This window comes from Lates calcarifer, linkage group LG13 (genome assembly GCF_001640805.2).
Source record: "Lates calcarifer isolate ASB-BC8 linkage group LG13, TLL_Latcal_v3, whole genome shotgun sequence".
Classification (NCBI taxonomy): domain Eukaryota; kingdom Metazoa; phylum Chordata; class Actinopteri; family Centropomidae; genus Lates; species Lates calcarifer.
The window spans coordinates 10,174,191-10,199,707 of NC_066845.1; the positions used below are offsets into that span (position 1 = coordinate 10,174,191).

Sequence of the window (25,517 nt, forward strand, 5' to 3'; positions counted from 1 at the left end):
GTCTCTGCTCAGTGAGTCTGCGTCTTTGAACACAGCCGACCTTTGTCGTTCACAGAGGAGCAGATCTGAGACGAGAGGTGTTTGTGGTCCCCGTTAGGTTAGGCAGTTGAAAGCCTGGTTAAGCTTTCCCCAAGCAGCTCGGACTTCAAAAAAAAAAAAAAAAAAAAAAAAGAAAAGAAAAAAAAAGACCCTGTCACCACCTCAGAGGAGCTGCTCTGCTTTAAAGATGCGATCGGCTGTGGCTGTGGTTACCACCTCAGACTCAAGTCGAGGCTGGAGGAGAGCCGGCTGACTTTGTATGCAGGGCTGTGACGGCTGTTCAGTCTGTTACACCAGAGCAGAGCTGAGTAACCCCTGAGAGGGGGAGACGTGAACGCCTCAAAGGCCATCAATGATTATGAAGTGCGGTGTGTGGAAACGATGCGCACTGCCTTTTAGGGACTTTGGATGGGGAATGTGGACTTCAGACAGCAAATAAAACACATACAGTTCTGCTGCATCTGGTGACACTGGGACTTTGGCATCAGCAGAAAGGGCCATCTTTTTGTACTGAAGAAAAAAAAAAACAATCAAAAAGTGAATTTATCAAGTCTTTTAATAGTTCGTTTTCAAATGATGTACACACAATGAACAAAATCATGTCAATCAAAAACATCTGATTAAACACTTGTTTTTTTGTTTTTTTTTTACAGCATTTCATATGAATCAGCCGTCACCACACACAAAGACACACACTCAGAATACACAGCCACCTCTGTTGTAATCTGTAGAAGGTGTTAGCGTAGGTGCATACATCCTGTAGAGCCGATAAAAAGGGCTTCAGTGTAATGACTCGGAAAAGGAATCCAATTAATCTGTAGAGTCTGCGGGTAAAACGGGGACACTGGATGCTGCTCTAGTCTTGTTTCAGCTTCCACAGAGTGGTGCTACCTACATTTATACTTATTACTCAACAAGTGTTACCAAACCATGACACAGTGAATTTAGAGTTATCTCACCTGAGCCTTCATCTCAGGTGGTCGTCATGGTGCTCAAAGAAAAAAGCAGCAATGAGAGTAGACAGAGAGAGAGAGAGAGAGGGAGAGAGAGAGAGAGAGAGCAAAGTGGCAGAGAGAGCCTGAGAGGCTGTAGCTGTGATGGGGGGGGGGGCAGCAAATACAAAACCCTCAACACCTGATGCTCTCTCCCAGTTTGCCACATGTACACTAACAAGACTACGAACACAAATTAAACCATGGAATGACTAAGTAAGAGAGCGGTCAGTGGACGACTGCTGCTAGTCTATAAAAATGTCCAGATATTGGTGTAAAAATTAAAAGAAAACACACGCCGACAGACAGTTTCCATGCACACAGCACACATCAGACGTTCTCAGGGGACAGCAGAGGATCCGATTCCCACTGCTGACCACAGACGCTAAAGAAAACCCTATAAAATGACAAAGACGACAATAATGTAGTTTGTAAGTATTTATGTGTCTCTTCTAAGGCCCAGGCTGCCACCGTCCACTTCACACAGGCAGTGGGGTGGAGGGGGGGTTAAGGAGAATTAAAGCCTTTTTCCAGCCGCATTTTAATTGAAAGTACCCCAAATAAATATGCCGACAGTGATGATTCACCTGCTGATTGCAGACGCTAAAAATAGACAATTTGCAGGGAAATGGGGCTAGATAATGATTAAAGAGCCTCATGCAGAGAAAACAGTCATGGCAACACATCAGCCTGTCCCCAAAAGAACAGAGGTGGTCACAGCATGGTTCAGTGGGAGGGGAAGAGTGGAGGACCTGCTCAGTCTTTACGTGTTCATTCAGATAATTTATCACAAGATAATGTCCTGAAACTGAAACTTATGGTGTGAACAAACCCACAAGGGCTAGCCGCGAGAGTGAACCAGAAATCTCTGCTGGCTTAGAAAAAAAACCAAAACCAAATGAGTGAGTAGATCATTTACCGTCCTAATTTAACAGCTGGATGACAGAGTGCTGTCTCCAGGCCCAACACTGCAGGAAGTGGCCCCTGCTCAGGATGAGGTTGTAATATGGTCTGCGGGACAGGTGAGGGAGGTGCCGGGAGTCTGTGAGGGCAGCGGCCGGGTCGATGTAAGGGGTTCAGTTCTTCAGCACCGCCTCGTAGCTCTGGAACACACACTGGGAAACCTCTGGAGCTCTGCACTTCAGGGAGATCTGCAGGGAGAGGAGAGTGGAGAAGGGTTGAATATGATTTCATTTATAAGCTGCTCTGTTAAAAATTTAGAGACACACATCGTGAAAGAGCAAAATTATAAATGAGTACACAAGTTACCACTGGCAACAACAAATGACATAAACCTTTAACAAGATACAGACATGTGGCATTGTTAATATTTCTTAAGCCTTCTGAGTTAACGGGTGCAAATGAGATCACAGTAAATAATCTGAATAACCTCATCGTCCCTTTAAAAGCCCTCTGTTCCAGGAGACAAAGCTCATTATTTTTCAGACGGGAAGAAAAAAAAAAAAAAAGCTGTGGATTGAAACCCTTCTTAATTCAGTCTTATCAGACACAGACAGACATACAGACAGAAATATAGATACATAGACTCACTTGAGAAAATAGAGGTAGTCTCTCCACTCTTTGATGTTAGTGTCAGCTGAGAATAGGTTTAGGATTTGATACAGCCTCAGAGTTACAGAGACCCCCCCCCCCCAAATCATACTGCAGCTGTTATTTCCTCAGAAACACTCTTCACAGGAAATATAAAGCAGCTGGAGCTTTGTTATAATTATATCACTGTTCTGACGATTAATTAAACACTTGATAAAAAATACAGAAGGTAGTGATTCTGAATATTTCAAAACAGTTCTCTGATTAATTGCCGTACAACTGCCTGTGTTTTGTGACAAATGGAACCCTTAATGACCCACGTGTTGCAGAGGCTGAAAGGTCAAGAAAACAACCCCCAAATACACACACACACACACACACACACACACACACACACACACACACACACACACACACACACACACACACACACACACACACACACACCTCTGTCTACATGGAGCAGCTCCGCATTTGCTCCATTGGAAAATAGTTTGCTCACAGTGTTTACTCAAGATAACAGTTCAGCCCCTCCACCACTGGTTTTTCACTGGCAAAAACAAACAAGACAAGACACTCAATCCAAGAATACTACAGTCTGGGGGGTGGGGGTGGGGGGGTGTTTATATAATTGCCTGCTGAGTCTGACAGATCTGTGCTTTTATCTGAGTGATTTATTTTTTATTTCCTTGACTTTTTAGGAAGTATTTTTGGCCATTTCTGCCAATTAACAGAGAGAAGACAGTTGAGAGTCGACAGGAAGAGAGGAGAGAAAGACTCGGGCCTTAATCCCAGTGTCACCAGGAAACTCTTTGTTTCCTCAACTGTTTGTTTCACTGATTTTTTTTCTTGAATTTGTTTTCATTCATTTTTTAAAAATAAGATTGATTATTCTTGAGCCCTGAAATGTCTTTGTTGTTTGAAGTAATGAAGTTGTTTTCCACTGTGGTGCAGTGAAGTGAATCTAATATCATCATCTGTCCACATACAGTGTCTAAGTTTGATATTTCAGTATCATAACAACACTAAGATGTTTTCTCTTTGTGACTGACACCATTATCATAATTACAGCGATCAGTTATTCAGCAGAGATTTGGTGAGTCACTGATGAATACCAAGATCAAATGAAGGTGATGGAGTGTGTGGTGGTGGATACCACAGAGCTGCAGTGGAATAAAGCAGTGACATCGCACAGCTCTTTAAGTGTTGCCTTTGTACAGTCAGGGCTTTTCACTAATGCATGCTGCTGCTGGCAACATTTAGGCAGCCACGCTCCTGTCAGCATGGGGTAAGATGTGAGGAAATGCAGATGCTCTAGCCGCTGTGTGTAACCAGCCATTAAGAGAGCTGGAAACTGCGGCATTCGAAAAAGAAAGAGGGAGCCACAGTAATGATGGAGGAGGGTGTAATCACCTAGAGGTGTGTGTCTAGCGTGGAAGGAGAGACAAAAATCTTATTATTATAAAGCTTTGTTCTTTATTTCCAAGGTGATTACACATCTCTGTGTTTCCAGCTCTGCTACAAAAAAATGCATGATATTCTCCAAAGAGAGACGGGCACATGGATGTGTATCATTCATCATGCAAGTAATAGACCAGACCGAAAACACCTGAGTAAATGGTGACCTGGAGTTGCTGCAGTTCTCTGAGCGGCAATGCAGCACTGCAACAGGGCAGAGCAAAGGAAGCTGACTGTTTGATGCATGATCGTGTTTTGAAGTGATTTGTAATAATTAATCCTAAATTTGATATACTTAAAATTGTTTATCAAGCAAAGAATGAGTCTGGTGGTTTAGACGTTGTCCTATGTCATAAGATTTATTGTGTAGCGTGACAACTGTGTTAGAGGTAGGCAAGTATAAAATCCTTTGTCATGATATGATATGTAGTTTTATACCGATATACGACTGTGATATAGTAAATGCTCTGGAAAATCAATTAAGAAACATTGCATCACCCAAAAATAGATACTTGTCCAGTTAATTTAATACCTGACAAATTAAGGTACTTCATCACACTGTAACACTACCCACAAAACTAACTCAGCAAATTTAGATATCTGCACAGTACATACGTCCCTAGTTTTATCCAAAAAACAGAGACTTGTGAGAAAATACTAACTCTGTGCTTGTGTTGAGGGACAGCTGATATATTTGTGCGTAGGGTAGTGCTGTCATGTGCATTTCTGTGTTGAAACTCACTTTTACCAAAACCCTCAGAACCACTAGCTCAAGATGTGAGAGGAGAAAAATCAGCCAACATCACTGGTCACATAGTTGCCATGGGGACAGGAGATGGCAGATGAGAACACCATATTTCCTATCAAAAAGATAAGAGGTGTCCTAGATTTCCACTATAAATACTACAATGTATACATGAGGCCAGTGGGAGCTAAATGAAATTTGTGGGCGAAGAAAATTAAAATTTTTGAAACATAAAGCAAATGAATGTTTTCATAATAAAGGACAGACAGACACAGTTAATGATTAACAGGTGAACACAGTGCAGCATTTAGCAGCTTCAGGGTCAAATATTTCACTCAAGAGTTGGTAGAGACCAAAAACAGAGCTAAAGGAGAACAAAAATGAAAATTTGCGATATAAACTTAATGGTGATGACATGTCTGTGTTTAAGGAGAATGCTAAATGTTTTCGAAAGATGTAACAGTTTGTTTTTTTAAGATCTTCCATGAATTGTCTAACTACTGTCCACCACAAGTGAATTTTCTAGCCGATTTTCTCCATTTCTGTTCTATACAATGATTGTGGAATAGCAGCGTTAATTAACGTCACACTCAAAATCAAGCCAATAAAATATACACACTAATGTCTTTCAATCAACATCGTCAAACCGAGCTGGAGGCAATATGGAGGGTGGAATTGGGGCACAGCTTTAGTACTCTATCAGAAGTAGTGAGGCGTTATGGGAGAGCTGAGGCCAATCAAGTTCTGAGATATCAGAAAATTAGGCCAAGCCATGTTTAAACCTTAAAACAGAATGAGCAGTAGTTACAATCAAACCCTGCGTCTCCACCCATTACAATGAATAATAATTGCTTTTATGCGTTATTTTCTGAAGCGCATTAAAACCCAGAAACACGCAGTGGCAGGGCTTTACTTCTTCAAGTCTAAAAATAGCTGCTGACAAAAGGCTTTGGCAGCTTGGCTTTAATGTGCCGTGCCAAGAGAGTGCAGGGACCGTGCAGCAGCCAACAGCTCACAGAGACGAGCATCAATACACACTGTACATGCAGCACAGCTAACTTTAAAGTGTAGTCTTCTCCTCACTAAACAATTTATGACCCATCTGCAAAAAAGTAGGGGAGCCTTTCCAGCCAGAGTGATGAACAATTTGGACTCGAATATGAAATCAAAAAGACAGACGGAGTACAGAACAGAAACAGCTGAAGGTGGACGAGAACAACCTCCTGAATTAATGATGTTACATCACAAACAGACGCACAGGGGAAATATAAACACAGCAAAACAGGAGCGAGAAAATGAAAAATGTACCCTGCCTCCAGCAGAAAAAAATGGCAAGCAATAAATGCTCTACGAATAATCGTTAGGTAAAAATCTCCTTTCACGTCACCCAAGTTGTGTTTTCTTAAACCTCCTGCACCAGCAGGTCAGACTGTGCGATGACTGAAGTGACTAAACGGTGGAAGGTGTGAAAACAATTTAAAATTCAGAGGGTTTAATGAGCGAGAGCTGGCTGACTGACAAATTGACTAGTCTAGACGGAAGACAACAAAAAGCCAGTTGTTAAACCTTATAAATATAAGAACATGCTCTGAAAGCAGACTGAGTGATGAGCGGGGAGGAGAGTCACACCAAGGTCATTGCTCTGGACCAGTCATGCAGAGTTTCTAAGCCAAACACAATCCATCAAGAGCAGAGACCGTGGCATGCTGACTAAGCGGAGACATGCAACAACACAATGGAGGACTCAAACAAATACATGTGCATGCTAACAGACACACACGCACGCACAGATGAGTCACCAATACTATCGACACACTCCACTCACTGCACAATCAACCAGCCTCCCTCCGTCAGCACGCTGTCCACTCAATACTTCACATCACTCTCCGTCATGTCTCTGCTATGACATGCGTCATTATCTGTGACGTGCAGTGATGACAGTGTTTTGTTAACTCCATCATACCGACTTCATTCAACAAGCAGGGCTGTAATTTGCGCTGCAGTGCAGAATAGAAGTGAGAACTTTCCTACACTGTGTTTAACAGTGAGACCATTCTGTATTGAAGTCAATGAAGTACTGTGTTGATGGTTTGGTTCAGCGATCCATTTGATTCCTGACTTATGTTCATTATGGGATAAATCTCTAATACCAAACATCAAAATGTGCTGAGATCAGTTATCATGGTAGGTGTGATTAAAGCCTCCAAATATAATTCAGGCTCTGGATTTAAAAGATGCAGATTATTTAAAAGTGCAGTGGCGTAGATAGTATCCTACAAATCTATGCAGTGGATTAAAAGGTGGTTTGGAAAATATCCGACTTTCCCTTGAATTTTTTTTGAAACCTGTATAAAACCTGACAAAGTGCCTGATAAGATTTCGAGCATAGATAACAACCTCTTGTCAACAGGACTATTTCATAAAATTTCCTTTCACCACATGTAGTAATATTATCGTCTCCTGTAACCTTCTCCTGCCATCACAGTAGGGCAGTTTAAATTAAAAAAAAAAAGTCAAACGTGCACTGCAAACACTCAGTTCAATCATTCTCCAAATAAATGTTATTTTATAATATAAAAATCTGCCTGCTCTATTCCAATAAAACCGAGCTATTAAAATTCTGATGAATTTGGGCATTTCACTCCAGGACAGGTAAAATCTAGTTTCACATCTTTAACAGAAACAGTTGTTTCTGATTATGCGGCAGGTATTATAATAATGTTAATGTTATTAAACTGTAAATACATATATAAAACACACGTACATACTACATTGCTTCACCAGTGGGTAAACTTAACTCCCCTTCACCCTGACAGTACAGCAGTTGGCATAGCAAACTGTTCTTTAAAGTGGTACATTAATGGAGTTGCTTAGTAAAACCAAAGGTTGTTACAGTCTCCCACCAGCTTTTTCCTTTAGTAGTAAACAGTTAATAAAGCACCACCACTCGTGATATGATTTAAACTCATGAATTCAGTTAATATAGCTGGTTCAGTACTCACTGTGTAGTTTGGGTTTCCTGCCTGCACCCTCAGCTCAGCCAGCACCCAGATGCCGTTGGTGAGTTTCATGGACTGATAAAGCATGTCCTGACCCTCCACCGTACGCTTGGCTATGGTGAAGATGTTGCTACCCTGCAGTTTGTTGGAGGCCGCATCTGTTGATCAAGAATATATATTTTAGAAAAAGAACACAATAAAGTCAACATTTTAACTGATGAACTGATCTTACACTGTCTTATCTGAACAAGCTACTGCTCATTTTTAATATTCAGTTACTGTGAATCAACATTGTTATAATGCAGTATTGAGTGTAATTCGCTGACTCCTGCCATGCTGCATGGTTGTCAGTCATTAAATGTACCAGACCATGGAGGATTTCTTTTTCACTTATGCCCTAAAATTTCACTCCAGGCTGGCTGTGCAGCAAAGATACAGTCACTAATCTGGAATGAACTCTTCTCCTCAGCCTCTGTCTTACTGCTCCACCCCAGTCGGATGTGAAACTCTCTCTCTTTGTTCATGAAGAAGAAATTTAATCTGCGGGGGGAAATCTGCATTAAACTGTCATTAGGAATTCTCTCCAGTTCAGCTGCACTAATGCTTGTGTAAAACTAAATTATCACTCGTAAATAGGGACTGCAACTGATGAGCTCTCATCAAATACAATTTGCTACATTAGTGAGGATCTGAATTTGAGATCGCCACTGCTCAGCTTGGCTATCTTGACACATAAAGATGCTGCAAGATGCGGCTGCTCTGTGATGTGTTCTCTAACTAATGCGCTCCCTGTTCTTTGTTCCCACTTCTCACCTGAGTTGAGGTGGCAGTCTTTGATCTGAAACTGGGACTCATTGTCATTAGGAATGTCTTTCCATGTGGCGAGGAACACCTGTCGCTCTGTGGATGAAGAGACACGATTGGTGGTTGAGTCCAGTGAGAGAGTGCACATGGAAATGTACACAGAGTGAAGATAATAATGGGATTTGTGGTAAAGATAAATGTGTACACTGTAAGTAGTGTGTGAGTGGTTTGATTCCACACTAGACACAAGGTTTCCTGCTGTGGCTTAGTCTCGGGAGCATTAGCTCACAGCCTTTGGCAGAAGCCCTGCTGTTAGCCCCATCAGGAAGCTCCGCAGGGTGAAATGCCAACATGTTTTCATGGAATATATCAAACAACAGCATGAAAACAAAAGGGGAAAAAATGCTGTTGTACAATCTAGGAGCAAGTGTGCAGCCCCAAGGACATGAATGAGTTCAGGCAGGTGGAGAGTCTCACTCACACACACTCTCTCTCTCTCTCACACACACACACACACACACACACACACACACACACACACACACACACACACACACACACACACACACACACACACACACACCCCTACGTCACGCACTTCTTGATATGCTCAGAACCCATCACACTGATGCACCGTTCACCAAGAGGCTGACGTATGTGCATGTCGTTGACGTCAGCGGGGTTTTGAGGGTATTGAGTGAAGTGATTTAGCCAAGACCCACTCACCCATCTTTCCATCTTCCACAAACAACATGCTGATGGGGTACTGGCAGCTGAAGTAGAATACGTCAATGTTGTTCTTAACAGCCACCTGCGAGAGTGATTACATCCAAGGAGGGGGTAGAGGAGGAGGACAGGAGAAGAAACAAAAAGCAATACATGGGTAATTACTTTTCAAGTGCCCTTCAAGGATGGGCGTAGCTGGTTTATGTGGGCTGTTTACTGAACAAGTGGGCTCCAGTCCTTTGGAAATCTCACGCTCACAAACAGACTTACACCCTTGCTCCTAACTGGTCTTTTATCATATTGTATCTCACAGTGAGCATGAGGTTTGCTGAAGAACATTAGCAAACATTACTGGCAAGCTGAAAGGATCAAAAATAGCTACTTCTATTAACAGCCTCCAGAAAATGCTTTACAAGGTGATATCAGTAAAGATTAAAATAGAAGGAGATCAGAACAACAAACAGGTTAAAAATAAAACTCCAAACATAGAGATAACGCACAAGCAAGACTGACAAGTAAGGGAAAGCAAAAAAAGCTCCTAAAAGCAGGTCTACGTTAAACAAAGAATGAATCTACTCTAAGCTCAAACAGGACCTTTTACAGTCTGTGGGCCCTGGTGGCAAAAAGTGTGAGACACTGACACAAGAATGTGTGTCATATAATGGGAGCACCTGAAGTAAAAAAGCAGAAAGCAGTGATATTGATCAGGCTGCTCAACACTGAGGTGCTGAGAGAAGGACAGTGAGTTCAGCCAGAGGATAGCAGAAGAATGACTCGTGAATAATTCATTAGGGCATCTTATTCGTGGGTGCAATGCGGGACTGCCAGTAACACGGCCGGCCAGAGGTACACAAGCTACATAGGGCTTCATTCTGAGAGTTTGTAAACTGAAAGAGCTCTTTATAAAGAGTCAGTTGACCAAGACGAGGTGGTCAGAAACCAAATCCAACTAAAATAAAATAAAAAATACTGAATGATATAATATTTACTGGCAGTCTGTCTGGGGTGTACCCCGCCTCTCGCCCAATGTCAGCTGGGATTGGCTCTAGCCCCCCTGTGACCCTTATGGATCAGTGGTTTAAATAATGGATGGATAGATGAATATAATTTTTGACATATGACTACAGGTCTCCTGTGCTGTCATGTTTAATCTATAAGACCGCTGGTTATTAACTCTGTACAGTCCCTCTTTTGTACATAATGATATTTTTGTGCTCCCTAATACTCTTCCTAGCTGAGCTAGCATGTCATTTCTAAAGTATGGTCTGCACTTTGATTGGTAAAAATTACAAAATTATATTGCAACAGTTTTAATAGCTGTTTTTGCCTAAACTTATTTGGTTCCAGCTTATTTTCAAATAACTGCTTGTTTTCTTAGTATTTTATGACAGTAAATATAATGTGGGTTTTGGACTGTTGGTCAGCCAAAACAAGCAACCTCAATTTGTCAACTTGGGCTGTTGAAAATTGTGTTTTTTACCACAAGGCAAGTTTATTTATATAGCACCATTCAGACACAAGGCAATTCAAAGTGCTTTACACTGCTTTTTAAATTTCTTTACCACTACATAATCATACTGTATATTTACATTTCTGTGACCAACGAACCTGACAAATTCACCACTTTGCTGTTTTTGCCACCGTAGGGCCTTCTGTAACGTTACCGCAGTTAATTTGAACATCAGAGAAACTAACACCCAGCGTTACTAAAGCATTTCCCTTAAATGTGTTGATATGCAATGAAAGGGTTTCAGTGACAGTGGCGGTGTACAAGCCTCAAGAAACTGCAAACTCACATCAGCAGTTGAAAGAGTACTCACAATGACATGATATCATCTTCCATCAAGACAAAAATAACACAAAACCTCTAAAAATAAAATATCTGAGAATGTGTCACAAACACAGTCGCACCCATCAAAGCAGGGCCCAAAGGCAGCCGAGTAGAAAGGTTAGCAGGGCCGCTGAGGCCAGGAGAAACAAAGGAGTCATGTGTTGTGAGACCACTAATGACCGCCCCCACCTCTATCATCCCCCTCGACACACTTATCTTCTCTGTCCAGCTGCACACAGCATCCAACCACCATTCTGCCCACTTAAAAGAACCTTCTGATCAAAAACAAGCCTGCCTCTGCCGCTCTTTATTGGCAACTTATCAAAACCGCTCTGACGATCGTTTTATGTTTTAATTCTGTGTAATTCACAGCATGGGAATTCAGCAGTCCAGGTGAATAACAGTGAGGATGCATAACTAACTGGTTAAGGGCTAAGGTCATATTTTCATGTCCCAAACTGATACAGTCAGGTCTGTGAATATTTCACCCATCAAACATTTTGATGTTTTTAGTTCTGTGAACTTGGGATATACAAAGACAAATGACTAAGAACACTGCCAACTCGAGTTTGGAATTTCACAGACAAAGCAAAGCAACGTTTTTATGTGATCATCCAAAACTTAACACGCAGCCATGCTAACTCAGTTTACATTAGAGTACACCGGAGAGTGCTGTCATGATGTTTGAAACCCTGGGCTGAGTAGGAAGCTATGTTTGGACAGTAAACCTGAGGCGTCAGTATCCTGATAAGGCCAGTGTTGAAACAACAAAAACTGTTAGCATACATAACATCATGCTTCTAGTCTCCACTTGACATCTGACAATCATCTCGCAGGCAAGTCACATCACTGTCAATATCAGTTGGGAATCAGGAGTCATGGTAAAAAGCAGAAGCAGCGAAGGAAAGTTACTGTTCATTCAAACAAAACCTTGCACACTCACGTAAAATTTAAGGGAAATAAACTCTGTTACCTGCAGGTTATTAAGAGGCTCCATCTTCATGACAGGTCCCACAGTATTGAGGGGAAGGGTCACTTCAATACTCTGGTTTGGGCTAAGAGGAGTGAGAACCTGGAGCGGACCAGCTGGAGCAAGACCAAAGCTGCAGAGAAACACAGAAGGGAGAGGAAAAGAAAAGAGAGAAAAGAAAAGGGAGAGTCAGAAAGTGTGTACATTTACAGAAATCTCAGAAAGCTTAGTAAGTATTCTTACCTGTTTCTGTTAAACTGGATGGCAAAATCAGTCATGACACTCATAGCTTTATTAGTGAGGGTCATCTCCATTTGGATGACCCCAGCACGGCGGGCAAAAGTGCCTGATATCTCCAGACCCTTGGCTTTCATGGCAGGAAGCCAAACCTAAACAGAGACAAGACCAGTTGCGCTATTAGCGATCCCACCGCTGCTGTTCCATCATGGTGTCATATGTTTCACCCCAGCTTATCGAGACTCACCGTTTTAGGGGGGCTGTAGGCTCCCATAGGCATACCAACTCCACCTCCGAGGTCAAACAGATCATCCAGACCACCGCTAACAGGGGCAGTGAAAGAGGCTGGCATTGCAGCTGGAGGAGCACCAAAACCAGCCCCCATCTGTGGGTCACAAAGCAAACATGTTACCCTAACATGCATTCTGTGTCACCGTGTACTGAGCAAAGCCCAACAAAAACTCACAAGACAAAATGACTTACAGCAGGACTTCCTCCGAGGTCTCCGCCAAGCTGAGTAGGAGGAAAGAAGCACAGAAAAATTCCGGTTATCTGTTGTTGTAACTTTAAATAACATTCTGGGAGGTATGAATAGGACTGATGGAGGGGTGTGAGGGTCTAAAATATTGTTCAGTGATGACAGCTATGGGGTTTAACACTACCGACAAGTAACAGCATAAGACACCAATAAAGGTCCTTTGACTGTCCACCTGAGTGTCCATTGAAATCCAATAGATTTTGTTCAAATGCTACTCACTACATTTTTCTATTGTGGTGATAATAAGGTTGAGGGTAGAGTGAACAAAAATTGTGATGGTGGATGCAAAAAAATTACAGTGAGTCCACACAGTGACACAGCTAAACTACTGTGTATAGAAGACAAAAAAAGAACATAGGCAAGATTTACTAAAATCTCACCTAAGTGTAGCAGGAAGCATAAACATTATAATACAAAGTGCAAACAGGCAAAGATCAACTGCTGGGGAAGGCTATTCAAAGGACACAGTGGTACAACAGGGGACAAGAGGGGGTTCTAGGCTGGTGCTGGCCTTTACTGGTCCAAAGTGGTCCCCTGGACCAACCTCAGTGGGGCTGTAATCTGGGGGCGATGGGGACTGATGTGGGAGCTGAGGTGACTGAGGAGTGTCCGTCCGCAGGGGAATGGGCGGCTGATTGAAAGACGAAACACAGTCTCAGAGCCCAGAGGTAAGACAAGAGATGGACTCAAGGATTTAACAGCATGCTTACTGTACATATCACGATAATAACTGATGATAAATGACAAATGAAAATGTCAGACTGATGCATGAGAGCTACAGTAAAACAGCACTGGTTAATCTAATCCTCTAAAATGGCCTGACGTGGTGATTAAATGTTGTGCCCTCTCCCTCCATGTAGTTACCGGTTCAGACTCATCCCCCATCTGCAGGTGCAGCATTGAACAAAGAAAGGAAAACACACAAGGGTCAAAAGGAAAAAAAAGGAAGAAAAAGTAAAAGCACCAAAAGACAAAAGAAAGACAAAAGATACATTACCGTTACTGGGTCCCACTGACATTAAGCCTATTACTGAAATCAAATAGGATGTGTTATACCAGCCTTTCAGAGCCTGAAAGCTTCACTCAAACAGTGGAGTGTAAATAACCTACCAGGCTGTCCAGTCCTCCTCCAAGAAGGTCCATAGCACCCATCTGCATGCCAGAGGAGGGGGGTGGTGGTCCTGTGGTGGTAGGAGGTGTCAGGTCCAGGTTGAGCAGGTCTCCCAAGAGGTCTCCCTGGGATGGGATGACAGCAGGGGGTGCCTCAGAAACTCCAGCAGCAGAGCCTGTGTCTGGGCTCTCAACACTCTCACCGCTAGAAGAAATAAAAAAAATAAAATGAGACATGAAAATAAGAAAGTGACATTAATTTAGACTCTGTACTTTCATGGTGATGTTATTTATTTGATTACTGTTCTGCAAACTAGATTTGATTTTCTTTTCACTGAGCCTGATTTGTCATCTAGTCCACTGAGAACAATGGGAAGTAGATGTGATGAGTTGTATTTTAAGGCAAGAAGAAAAGAAGAAACAAAAAGCTGCACAGCTTGACACTACTGGAGTGTGTTACTCAGCAGATTTGAAGGAAAACATTACAGCAGAGACCAGAAGCTAGGTCCACTTAAGTAAACAAACCTCTTTGCCTGCAGTGTCTAAAGAAAAAAAGTGCATGACTCACGATCCAGCACTGCCAGGGAGTCTCTTGTGCTGAACACCACGGCTGCCCTCAACAAAGGCACTCGGTGGCTTGTGGTAGACAGAGGCCAGAGTGCCAATGTGGCAGATGAGCTCCTCCAACAGCGTGGGCTCAATCAGATCCGTCTCCTCAGAGATCAGGGGCTTCTCAGCCAAAACTACCTCCTTGGCAGCCACAGGGTCTGTGGAGAGCAGACGCCAGTAGATGTATCCGCGGTCCCTGAGGTCTGGGTTATCAGAATCCTGTAGAGAGAGATGGAAGCACGAGGGTGAGGGATTATTATTTATGGGGCATGATTAATAAATACTTAATATTGGACTCTTTTCTGCCTTGGCCCCGATATGAGAGACTGAGCAGTGATTCAAAAGGTATCAAAAAAAGAGTCCGCCCTTGAGTAGTGCTAGGATTTGGATAATGTATGAGGCAACCTGACGTACATTTTTTAAGTTGAGAATCTGAGTTCAGTGAATAAATAATATATCTTGTTATGAGATTCTTTTAAGTTATGAGGCGTGTTTTCTCCCTATTGCTGCTTTCTGCCAGCCTTCTGCAGGAGCAAAATGTTTCTACATCTGTTACACCTAGTGTTGCACAAATACACAGAGTTATTTTTTTCTGTAAATACAGCTATACAAATGAATGAATTACCATACACATGCCCTATAATCCATTTTATATGTGTGAAGCTTATGATGACAGTCTGTCAGAGAGACCTTGCCACAGTTCTAGTTGTTTTTGGAAACAGTGGCATTGTATTAGACTGCATCATAATGACGTGTTTCTCGTATTCTGTCATCCTCATGCGCATAAATGAAGGACAAAAGGGAGGAAAAAAAAAATACTGCCGCATGCTTTCCATGATGAGATTTCTACTCAAGGCTATATGGGACAACAGAAGATTTTTCAAACTAGGTTAATTCACAGCAGTAACACACAAGCAGTTCCCTTGTCTATGTTGTGTTATGTAACTGACTAAAGCATGCATATAGTTGCAACTAAGGAGTAGTTCATATACTGTAACATGTAGTGCATTCTAGCTTGTCTGCAGAACTACAGATGAAATCTAACATTTACAACTGTGAAATAGTGGTGTGTACCACTTTGAGAAATACAAGCACAGTTTTACTTAAGCCTTCAAACAAACAAACACATATACAATGTGCAGAAAAATTGCACTGTAGTTTGATTTTCTTTATTAAGGCAATTATTGACAAAATGAAAGATACTGATAGAAATTTGGCCAGGATAGCACTAAATAGATTTTCCACATGATGTGTTTGATTTTTAAAATTCAACTCTCCACCTAAAGCCATTAAGATGCAGTTAGTGTAACTGCAGAGTAAGCTCAAACCACTGCAGTCATTGCTATGGTAAGAGCAAGGTTCAGATCCATAATGCCATTACAATACTCCAGTGTCCCTGGAATGATAAACTATAGAGGAACTCTTTGAGTTTGTAAGAGCAAAGACAGAAAAATCTAAAGCCAAGTTAATGAGAACCAATGATCCAGATATAAGGAAGAAGACATGGATAGTGAGGATTCTCAAACACCTGTCAACAGAGACGTTGGCACAAAGATGAAATGTATGTGTCGAACTGTGTGTGTGTGTGTGTGTGGTTTTTTCTCACCTGTGTGGCCAGACTTAGCACCTGCTGCACCAGCTCCTGGGTCTCGGTTGGCTTTTTCAGGAACAACTTGACAATTGCTGTGAGTAGCTGCAACTGCACCTAGAGGGCAATGTGAACACACAGTATGTTACAACTGCTCACGTACTATTTCTAAATGCTTCTATTGAAAATACAATTTTGCCTGAAACTGTACATTAAGTTACATGGTGCATCTCACTGATGATCGTTTAACAATGCCCTGTATTACTTAAACCACTATAAACACACAATAAACAAACAAGGTTTTAACTCCTTTTATTTCTCAGGGCTTTCCCATGGATGCCACACCCTGATAGTCTAATCTGCCATGACAAACAGCAGCACAAAAGGGAACATTTTACGCATAATGCATTTTCTTCCTACCCACAAAAGCACTTAATAATCAGAGAAACCTCTCCAAAGCAATAATATAGATCTATTTCTTAGAGAGAGTTGTCTAACCAAGTACAGCTTGGTTTAAACCCACAACAAATTGTGGCAGAATGCTCTTCAGAATAAAGACTTGCTTTCATACAAAAAGTGCCTGTGAGCCACATATGAAAAGTGTTCCAATTACTGTAGTATTTTCCCATTAAGCACAGTTAGAATAAGAAAAACAAAATATTTTGCTCATTTCTCTCATGGTTACCACAGATTTTTTCAGTTAAATAGGACCAGTTCCCTTCAGTACTTCTGCATTTGTATATGGCATGTTGCCTCCATTTTTAGTGCTTTGCAGCAGCTGACTTATGGCTTTGGTTATTCCCACCAACAGGAACGAACGTGTGCTACTTTCTACCAGCACTGACAGCAAATTATTGATACCACTACCATTAGAAAGGTTTGAAATAACGACCATCCTCCACTCTCTTAAACAAACCTGAGTGCTTTCATCGTGGAAACCCTCCAAAAAGCTCTCCAGCAGCTCATCAGCATTGTCAATGCGCTCAGCATACTCTCCAACAATCCAGATCATGGCGGCTCGTGCCTCCGGCTCATCCAGGGAGTCCAGGTTTTCACACAGAGTGGCAATCACGCTCTCGTACCTGGAAACAGTCACACAACACAACATGCACTCAAATTTTGCAAATGTAATAGGAGAGACAAAAAACATTAAGAATTACAATTACAGTGCAATTTACTTGAGTCTGCATTAATCTAATTTTTGCCAATAGGGACAGCAAAACAAGAACAGCAGAGCAACATTAGCATTACTCTGGAGCCATGTTTTCTGGCAGCCTAACAAATGTAAATCCAATATTCACTCTCCTTTTACATCTGGTTTGGTCTTTGGGTCCTTCGCTTGCTAGATGCTCAACCAGCTGATGTTTTCTGATCTGCATAAAATACCTGATAATAACCAATTCCATTTACATAAGGCTTTTCTTACAAGATAAGCCAAGGCAGAAATAGTTAGTTGGAGTCTAACTAATAGAAAAGGCAGAAGTTTGACTGGGAAGTGACTCATATAGCTAAAGGCTAGAGCCATGCTGAGGCGAAAGCTTTGCAAAGCCGCTCCCTTGGAGACTCATGACTCCAGGGTGATGTTGTCTGCTGTTGTGTGGCACAGGTTTCTGTCTGGCACATGAATCCACTCTGTTGGAAGCACAGCAAAAGTCACGCTGCAACCGCATGAGCCTGTCCTTTGACCAGGTGCAATCAAGGCAGGGTGTTAAGTGCTGTCCACTACAAACACACTATGTGCTACTGACGATAATTTTCTCCTCTGAAAACTCTTTTGTGTGTCTTTTTGGATAAAGGCCAAGCTGAAAACGCTTTTTGTCTGTGTAATGAGCTTTACTCTGCCCATTTACAGACCACGAGAATTAAGCCACAGCAGCAGCCACAAATTAAGCTTCTGCCCAATTCTGTCACATGCACTGTATACACATTCAAGCACTCATTATACATTCAACATTCTGTGGAGTTATTTAGAGTGAAAATGTGACTAAATACATTAGGTGCTGATTAAAAATGACCACACTGATGGCTGAGAGGGAACCTACTTGTTGGGGTACTTGCGGAAGATGTCCTTGATGACCACAATGGCTTCCTGCACCACATAGTTGACCTTGGTCTGGATGAGGTCTAACAGGGTGCTGACACAGCGCTCTGCGGATTGCTAACGAATGGAGAGAAAAACAATTTGACATTTTGAGCCTGCACATTATATAAACGGTATATATATATATAGAATCTAAAAAATTTTTTAACTTGTGGTATTACTAAAGGGAGTGTTTGAGTTTAACTACAGGGTTAAACAGTCACTTAGGCCCAGGCTTTAACAGTAAACACCCCGTGTTTCTTCTATGTTGTGTTGAAATTATGAAAACAAAGTTAAATATCATAACACAGAACTTTAACTTGTTTAGGCAGTAACACACAGCACTGATGTGATGACAGAGCCACCTTGTGTTCATCATGGAAACACTATAACTAAACCTCACTAGTGGCCTTTTATCACTTTGTGTTGTGACCTGATTAAGTCTAAATACCAGTAAACATTAACAGTTTTCTAAACTGATGCTTTATTGTCAAACTACATAGTTGGCATAAAGATTTGATCTGTTTCATCTGTTGACAGTATTACATCATCTCCACCCACCTCTACTTTGATGGCACAGCGGCCAATGGCTCTGACCGCTTTACGGACAAAGTCCACATCAACCTCAGTGGCATACTCCTTCAGCTCAGCCAGCACCTACAGCAGGACAGACACATATCCATGTCATTCACATGTCCTTGTTAACAACCCTAAGACAATAATACATCATAGTTGTGGGTGTGTTACCTGGGCGATGTTGGCTTGAGATGCTAGGCGAATCATGATGTCCAGCTTCTCCAGTTTGACATAGATTGGGTCATTGTACTTAACAAAGAAAACCTTCATCTCATGTTTCAGGATCTCTGGGCTAAAAAGGGACATCAGCATTTCTTATCATTTGAGGCAAATGACTTAGATTGTAATGAAGTACTGATTTCCCATGCTACAGTAAATGCAACTTTTATTGGGGCATGATTTCCCAAAGTATAAAGGATGGTAAAGAGACCCTCTCCCCAGCTCATCTCTGCAGACTCACCGTCTCTGCACGATGAGATTAATGTTTCTAAGCGCCACATATTGCAACTCGGGCTCAGCGGAGAGGAGAGTGACCAGCGGAGGGGCGAGCTTCTTAAGCAGGGTGCCATAGTAGTCCAAGTCTTTGGGCAGCATCTCCATAAACTTCATTAAAACTTTAACAGCTGACAGCACCACTGCAGAGTTGGCATGGGAGAGCCGTGGGGTCACGCGCTCACAGATGCTGGCAGACGTGAATGAAACGGGGAAAGAGGAGAAAATTAAAACAGGGGTGACTGGGAATATGTGCTAAATAACATGCAGTGTTAATGAAGGCGGTGCTTGGTTTTACCTTTGGGACTCACGGTCATCGCGAGGTGTGTAATTGGCCAGACAGTCAAGAATGAATATCTGTCCCCACTCAGTACACTCATTTAAAGCTGTCAGCAACTTGTTGATGGTCTGAGGGTTCAGGTCCAGTAGATTGCTGTTGGGGTGGGACTCCGCTATCTCAGACAGCGCTGCCACTGCATTTGCTACGACCTAAAGATGAAGACAAGAGAAGAGATGAATAGTGACAGAAAAAATGGGAGCCAACAGCCATATTAAGATATAAAAGAGAGGTCATTGCACTAACACCGCTCTGGCATCATGTTGAACATTTGTATGCCAGCACAGGGCTTATCAGTGAAGGGCAGAGCTGGGGTGTGTAAGCAGCTGTGTCACCCTGAGTCAGAAATCTGGCTGGCTCAATAGCCAGTTAGCAAGATGCCTGAGGGAGTCGTACCATGGGGTTGGAGTCAGAGATGAGGTCTTTCAGGGTGTCCAGGAAGCCTTGGTCCTCCACCAGCTGGGCATTGATATCGTGGAGCTTTGCTACACACACAGCAGCTGTCTTCCTCACATACGGGTCTTCGTCCTTCAGACATTTCCTCAGTGGCTCACAGAGGTACTCCGTGATCTTGTCCACACGGATGCAGCCCATTGTACGAACCGCAAGGGCCCGGATGAGAGGGTTGGGGTCTTCGCAGTCCTAGACGGGTGGATCAGAGAGGTGAGAGGTTATGTCGCAAATAATGATTTGTTTCTGTATCACCTTGCATTATCTGAGATATTTTGATTTCATTTGTTTGCATTAGCATTATGCAAAGGACAGAACTATGATTTATTGAGGTGTCACTGCTGTTGCAGGATGATGGAGAGGAGGAAAGTAAATGCATTTTCAAATTCACTACAGATGTCTGTATTAAACCTAAACCAACACCTTGAGGTTTGTTAATTATCTCATCAGAGATTCATGAGGTAAATAACGGCAAATGACTTTACACAGCTGCCCAAAACAGCATGCATGAGTAGATTCAAATTAATTCCAATCATACAGTGTTGTACAACACAACCTGAAACTTACTGGTACCAAGAGATTCAAAAATTTACATTTGTCCCTGATAATTTTCCAGTAAAACAAGTTCTAACAGCATAGATTACTGCTCTTTACTGATAAAACACAAACTGACAGTTTCTCCACATTTATGACAGACTGAGCTTTACCTTCACAAAGGTGTTAACAGCCATGATAGCCATGTCTGGCTGACTCTTGGCATAGTTCATCAGGTAGAGGTAGACCAGCTTTTTCAGTTCCAGGTTGTCCGTCTGCATGCAGTTCACAACATCTGGGAACAGGGCGCTGAAGGGAGGACAAACCGCCATGTGAAAACTGACTCAATATAGAAGGTGATGAGTTACAGGACATTAATCCCAGTGTGGATGTTTCTGACAATATTTCTCCTTGCTCACCTGACATCCTTGCCAACAGTCATAGATGCAATGACCTTCTTTACAGCCTCTTTCTTCTTCTCTTTTTTATCACTGTTCAGCTCTGCCTTGAGCTCAAAGATCTCCCCTGCACACACAAGAGAAAATAGGGAATCATTCATCATGTGGCCCATTTGTGATGTACAGGGTGGAGATGAGTACTGCGCAGCATCACAGTGTGCAAACTGGATTGTGGATAAACTGACATACGATGTACAGCATCCTCCCATCCCCTCATAAATATAGAATGGGGACACTGACATCCACAGCAGCTTCTGCTACTGTTGGGTAGTAGCAGTTCATCAGGGGTTTAAGTGCTGCTTCTGTTGTCCGGTGATAGAAAGCTTTCATTATAAAGCTGCAGCAGGGCATGTCTGCATTATTAGTATGCCTACAGCTCCAGTAAAACAAATAGCAAATGGGAGTGCATCAGTCATTATACCTGGCCGTTGATGGGTGGGGCTGAGAGCTTATTCAATACAATCTTTTGTGAACTTTCAAAACAAAACTTGCTATTGAGATTCTTGTTTTGTGCACTTCGTCAGATGTAGTGAGGAACTTTAATGCACTGAATATCAGTTTTATTATATAAGATTTTTCATCTTTGTATCTTTAAACTGAATAAATAAGAAAAATATTGTTATTAATATGAAGAACTGATTACAACAACAGACCACTCAGCCAGACTTGTGGGTACTGTTGAGTAGGTGGTAAAGATAAGCAAGAGCAGGTTCACTGATTGATTTCTATGATTAGTGAAGATGTGATTGCCTGAAGACACAATATGTATGCAGCCTTGTTTTATCTTGACATATTAGAAAATAAATTACTGCCTAAGAATTGCTAATATTTTTCTTTAGTAAATTAAATCTAGCAGAATCTGAACTGTGAGTGCAGGTATTGAATAAAGCATCATGTGAACCTCTCTTCAATGATTACAAAGGAGTTTATTTTTGTTTGTTTATCCATTTGTGTTGCTTTGTGCTAAATTGAAAGAGACTCTCTTTGTTTAGTTTACATCTCAGTGCAGTGTTACTATGGTGCCTATTTGCTTGAAGGAGACTGTAACAACACAGACTTTCACTACTCTGTCAATTTTGGGCTTAAACTTGAATCTACCTTCTTAGAGTTTCCCAGGCTCTGTAAACCTGTTAATCACCCTCAGTCTCTGTCAAGATGTTAGCAACAGACTGCACTCAGCAACATCGGGCAAATCCACAGAAAAAGCAGATACTGAAGGAAACATGCTCTTACAATATGTCTCAAGAAATCCTACACAAACATGAGGAGTGTATAAACTATTACTCATAAGCATCTGTTTGCATTTTCTAAGCCTTGTATGTGGGAAACATACACAGCTCTGGAATGTGGGACACAGGAGGACGGTTAAATCTTTGCTAATGCTCAATATGTCTAATCTGATTTACAATAACCAGAGCTGTTAAGTTCTTGGCACCAATGTTGATACAAATAAATGGAAATATGTATTCATTTTGACCTGTAGTTAAGCATTTCTGCCTTCACTGACTGAACAATCATGTATGTGTAGCACATTGTGTTGCTGGGAATACATCCAATTTCATTTTTCTGCAATAACTGGACAACTATAAGTTAATTGGACATTAACACAGAAAGTCCAGGTCTCTCTATGCAGAGGCAATAATTCTGCTCCATCCGGCTGACTATGCCACAAAACCGCAAAGCACCTGCTTAAAAAACAGTGCATGGACACTAGCAATACCCGAGAACTGAAAACTGTAACTTGTCACTGGGGTGTTTTACATATTAAACGGTTTATCTTATAAATTTAACAAATAGTAAGTTCTCAGACCTTTCTTGGTGGTGGTGAAGTACTTGGAGTCCGTCATCTTGGATCCAAATTGGCGATTCTCCTGCAAAAGACAGAGAGAGTGAAAATGATGACTGTGAAATTTTCCGCCAAGAGGAAACTTGGGAGAATCACAAGAGCAACAGGAAATACTAGAAGTGCAAGCACAGGGAAATTAAAGGAATTCCTGTGTTCTCTGAAACATGTGGCAGTGATCTATCAAAACACAAAACAATGGATTCTGCTAAGAAAACAGACAGCACTATCTCCTCTTGGTCAGCAATACAGAGTAGCATGCAATGACATGTATGTCCTGTTGCTGATACCACTCTTTATCCAGCAACTCTCTGCAAAAGATATTCTAGGATTTTTATAATAACACTTCCTGATAGGAAATCTGAGCAATAGAAACTCAGAGTAAACAGTTAAAACATTCTCCTGTTATAAGGAAAATAAAAGCCAAATTTTAGATATGTATTGTTTAAGTATTGTATTGTATAAGTCTATGACTTGTGTATAATCATTACCCTTCATATTTAAGTACTGCCACAAACAAAACCTTCCCTGAATATACAATGAATATTTCTGGTTCTAGTGTTAATGGCAACACACTGATATTGCTGAGAATGATGATGCTTAAATGAGGTGAAAAAAATAAGAGAAAGTTTCAGAAATCAGTTTAGCACAATGCGACAGCACCACAAACTACATCCTCCAAAATAACCTTAAAGTTGAACCAGCCACTCTCTACAACTGTTTCAACATTAAATAAACATTATAACCTTAATGAAGGGAGGATTTACTGCAGGACTGCTGTACTTTATTCGTTTTGGCTAGGTGTACCTAATAAACTGCCGTGTACATGATTATCATGATACTTAATTACCCTAGTACAAACACTAATGTAGTAGATGTAGCAGGATCTTGCAGCAACAACGACGCTAGCAGATGGTGATGTTAAGTGATAGTTTAAACCAAATGTATGTTTATGGTTGAGGCCTGTCAGTTATTAACGTTTCATTGCTACTATCGGTAATGACAATGAACGACAACCTAACACCGTTTCATTAATTTAACGTGGCAGTTTCGTTATTCATTGAGCTTCAGGCAGCTGAAAACATCAGACAGGTTGTTAGGCTGATGTTAATACGGTGCGTTAGCACAACCGTCGACGTAGCTAGCAATAACGACGCTGAAGTTAGCTTCCGATCGGGGAAAGTTAAAGGAAACTTGACATTACAATTAAAGCACCAGAAACCAACTCTTAAAACTGTCTTTTATTTGTGAGAGCAAGGATGGGACAGATCACGCTGCACGTTTCTTCACATCTAGATCACACTGGAAAGTCAAAAACAAGTGCACTTGGACAAGTCAAAGCTGGACAACATTGTCCCAGGCAAATCAAGGACTCTTTAAACACACAGTTTTAGATTTATGAAAACCTTTATAGTAGTTACTTTACACTAATATTAACTATACATTTTCAGTAAGGTAAATCGTTGTAATGTTAACTGCCCAATCGGAAGCTGGCTTCATCGTCGTCTAACAGCACGAAATAGCCGATTACGTTTGTACGATAATTAACGCTGCTACCAAGCCATACTGACACTGACCTAAGACTGCACTATTTTATAGTTTGAGAACTAACAGAATGAGCGATTCACGCTCACTGACTTTAACTTAAACCAGCTAACTTAGCCATAAAGTGGAGGAACGGTTCGCTAGCTGGCTAGCGTCAGGCTACAATGACGTTAACGTTAGCATAGCTGAAGATACACTTAAAATACGTAACGGTAACGTGAAGTCAGGTCAATTAATGCCGATAGTTCTGCAATTAACGATGCTACTCGATCAATTACTCACGCATAGCTGATTCGCCCATTCCTGCATATTTGCAGTGGTTAGACTTAGATGAATGAAACTGGTGCTAAAGGCTAGCTGTGTAGTGCAGGCTGCCTGTCAGTGTCAGCTAGCACCCGGCCACTTCTCCAGCTAGCACAGCTGAGGCATGACCTTCTAAGTAGAGGCTTAAGAAAGCCTTTGCTGGGACAGTTAAGCCCTTAATCTGTCGGCCTGGTTTAAACCTTACCCAACGAATTAGCGTACCTTCTGGAGTTAAAATTAGACTCGCCGCACAATGAATTTGAAGAGAAAATCTCCACAAACATCTTACCGTAACAGGCGTAGCAGTAGCTGTGATGGCCTTCGTCCCCTCCCACTTGATTTACTTCCGTCTTTACTCTAAATATCGTTTGCAAACAGACGAGCAACGTCAGCTTTCATTCAGAGAGAGGGTTGTTCACTATGTGGTGCAACGACTCTGCCAACAATATGTCATTTTCAACACTGTCCAGGAAACTGTTAACAGTCTCATAACATCTGTACTCTTTAGATGCAGGAGGCTATCTAGCATATTCACTGACCTCGAAGAGTTGACGGTGTGAAGAGCAGTTTATAAATATTCATTTGACTGTTTGATAGAACATAAAGTTATAAAAAGTTGCCATGGCTCTGTAAATACAATAGTAACATACTCCGTTGCCTCAGTTTAAGCTAATGTAGTCTGAGCCTGCAAATGACCTGTAT

General features: G+C 41.6%; 1 protein-coding gene across 4 annotated transcripts; it reads right to left on the minus strand.

Annotated features, from left to right (window-relative positions):
* Window positions 1–577: 577 nt before the first annotated feature.
* On the minus strand, window positions 578–25,218 carry ap1b1 (adaptor related protein complex 1 subunit beta 1). 4 transcript variants are annotated; one of them, XM_018669162.2, is made up of 24 exons: window positions 24,795–24,918; window positions 22,935–22,995; window positions 21,086–21,191; window positions 20,840–20,975; window positions 20,079–20,324; window positions 19,644–19,834; window positions 19,314–19,535; window positions 19,025–19,145; window positions 18,839–18,934; window positions 18,240–18,355; window positions 17,114–17,279; window positions 16,216–16,314; window positions 14,569–14,828; window positions 14,001–14,205; window positions 13,755–13,775; window positions 13,435–13,521; window positions 12,836–12,865; window positions 12,600–12,737; window positions 12,359–12,504; window positions 12,119–12,248; window positions 9,315–9,399; window positions 8,598–8,684; window positions 7,788–7,942; window positions 578–2,182 (listed from the first exon to the last, which is right to left on the minus strand). In XM_018669162.2, the coding sequence occupies exons 1-24, from the start codon at window positions 24,819–24,821 to the stop codon at window positions 2,108–2,110; spliced, it is 3,006 nt and encodes a 1,001-aa protein (XP_018524678.1). In that variant the 5' UTR covers window positions 24,822–24,918; the 3' UTR covers window positions 578–2,107. The 4 variants fall into 4 exon arrangements, with proteins under 4 accessions (XP_018524678.1, XP_050930937.1, XP_018524681.1 ...); XM_051074980.1 differs by lacking the exons at window positions 13,435–13,521; window positions 24,795–24,918 and adding an exon at window positions 25,105–25,218; XM_018669165.2 differs by lacking the exon at window positions 13,435–13,521 and having other exon boundaries at window positions 24,795–24,916.
* Window positions 25,219–25,517: the final 299 nt, after the last annotated feature.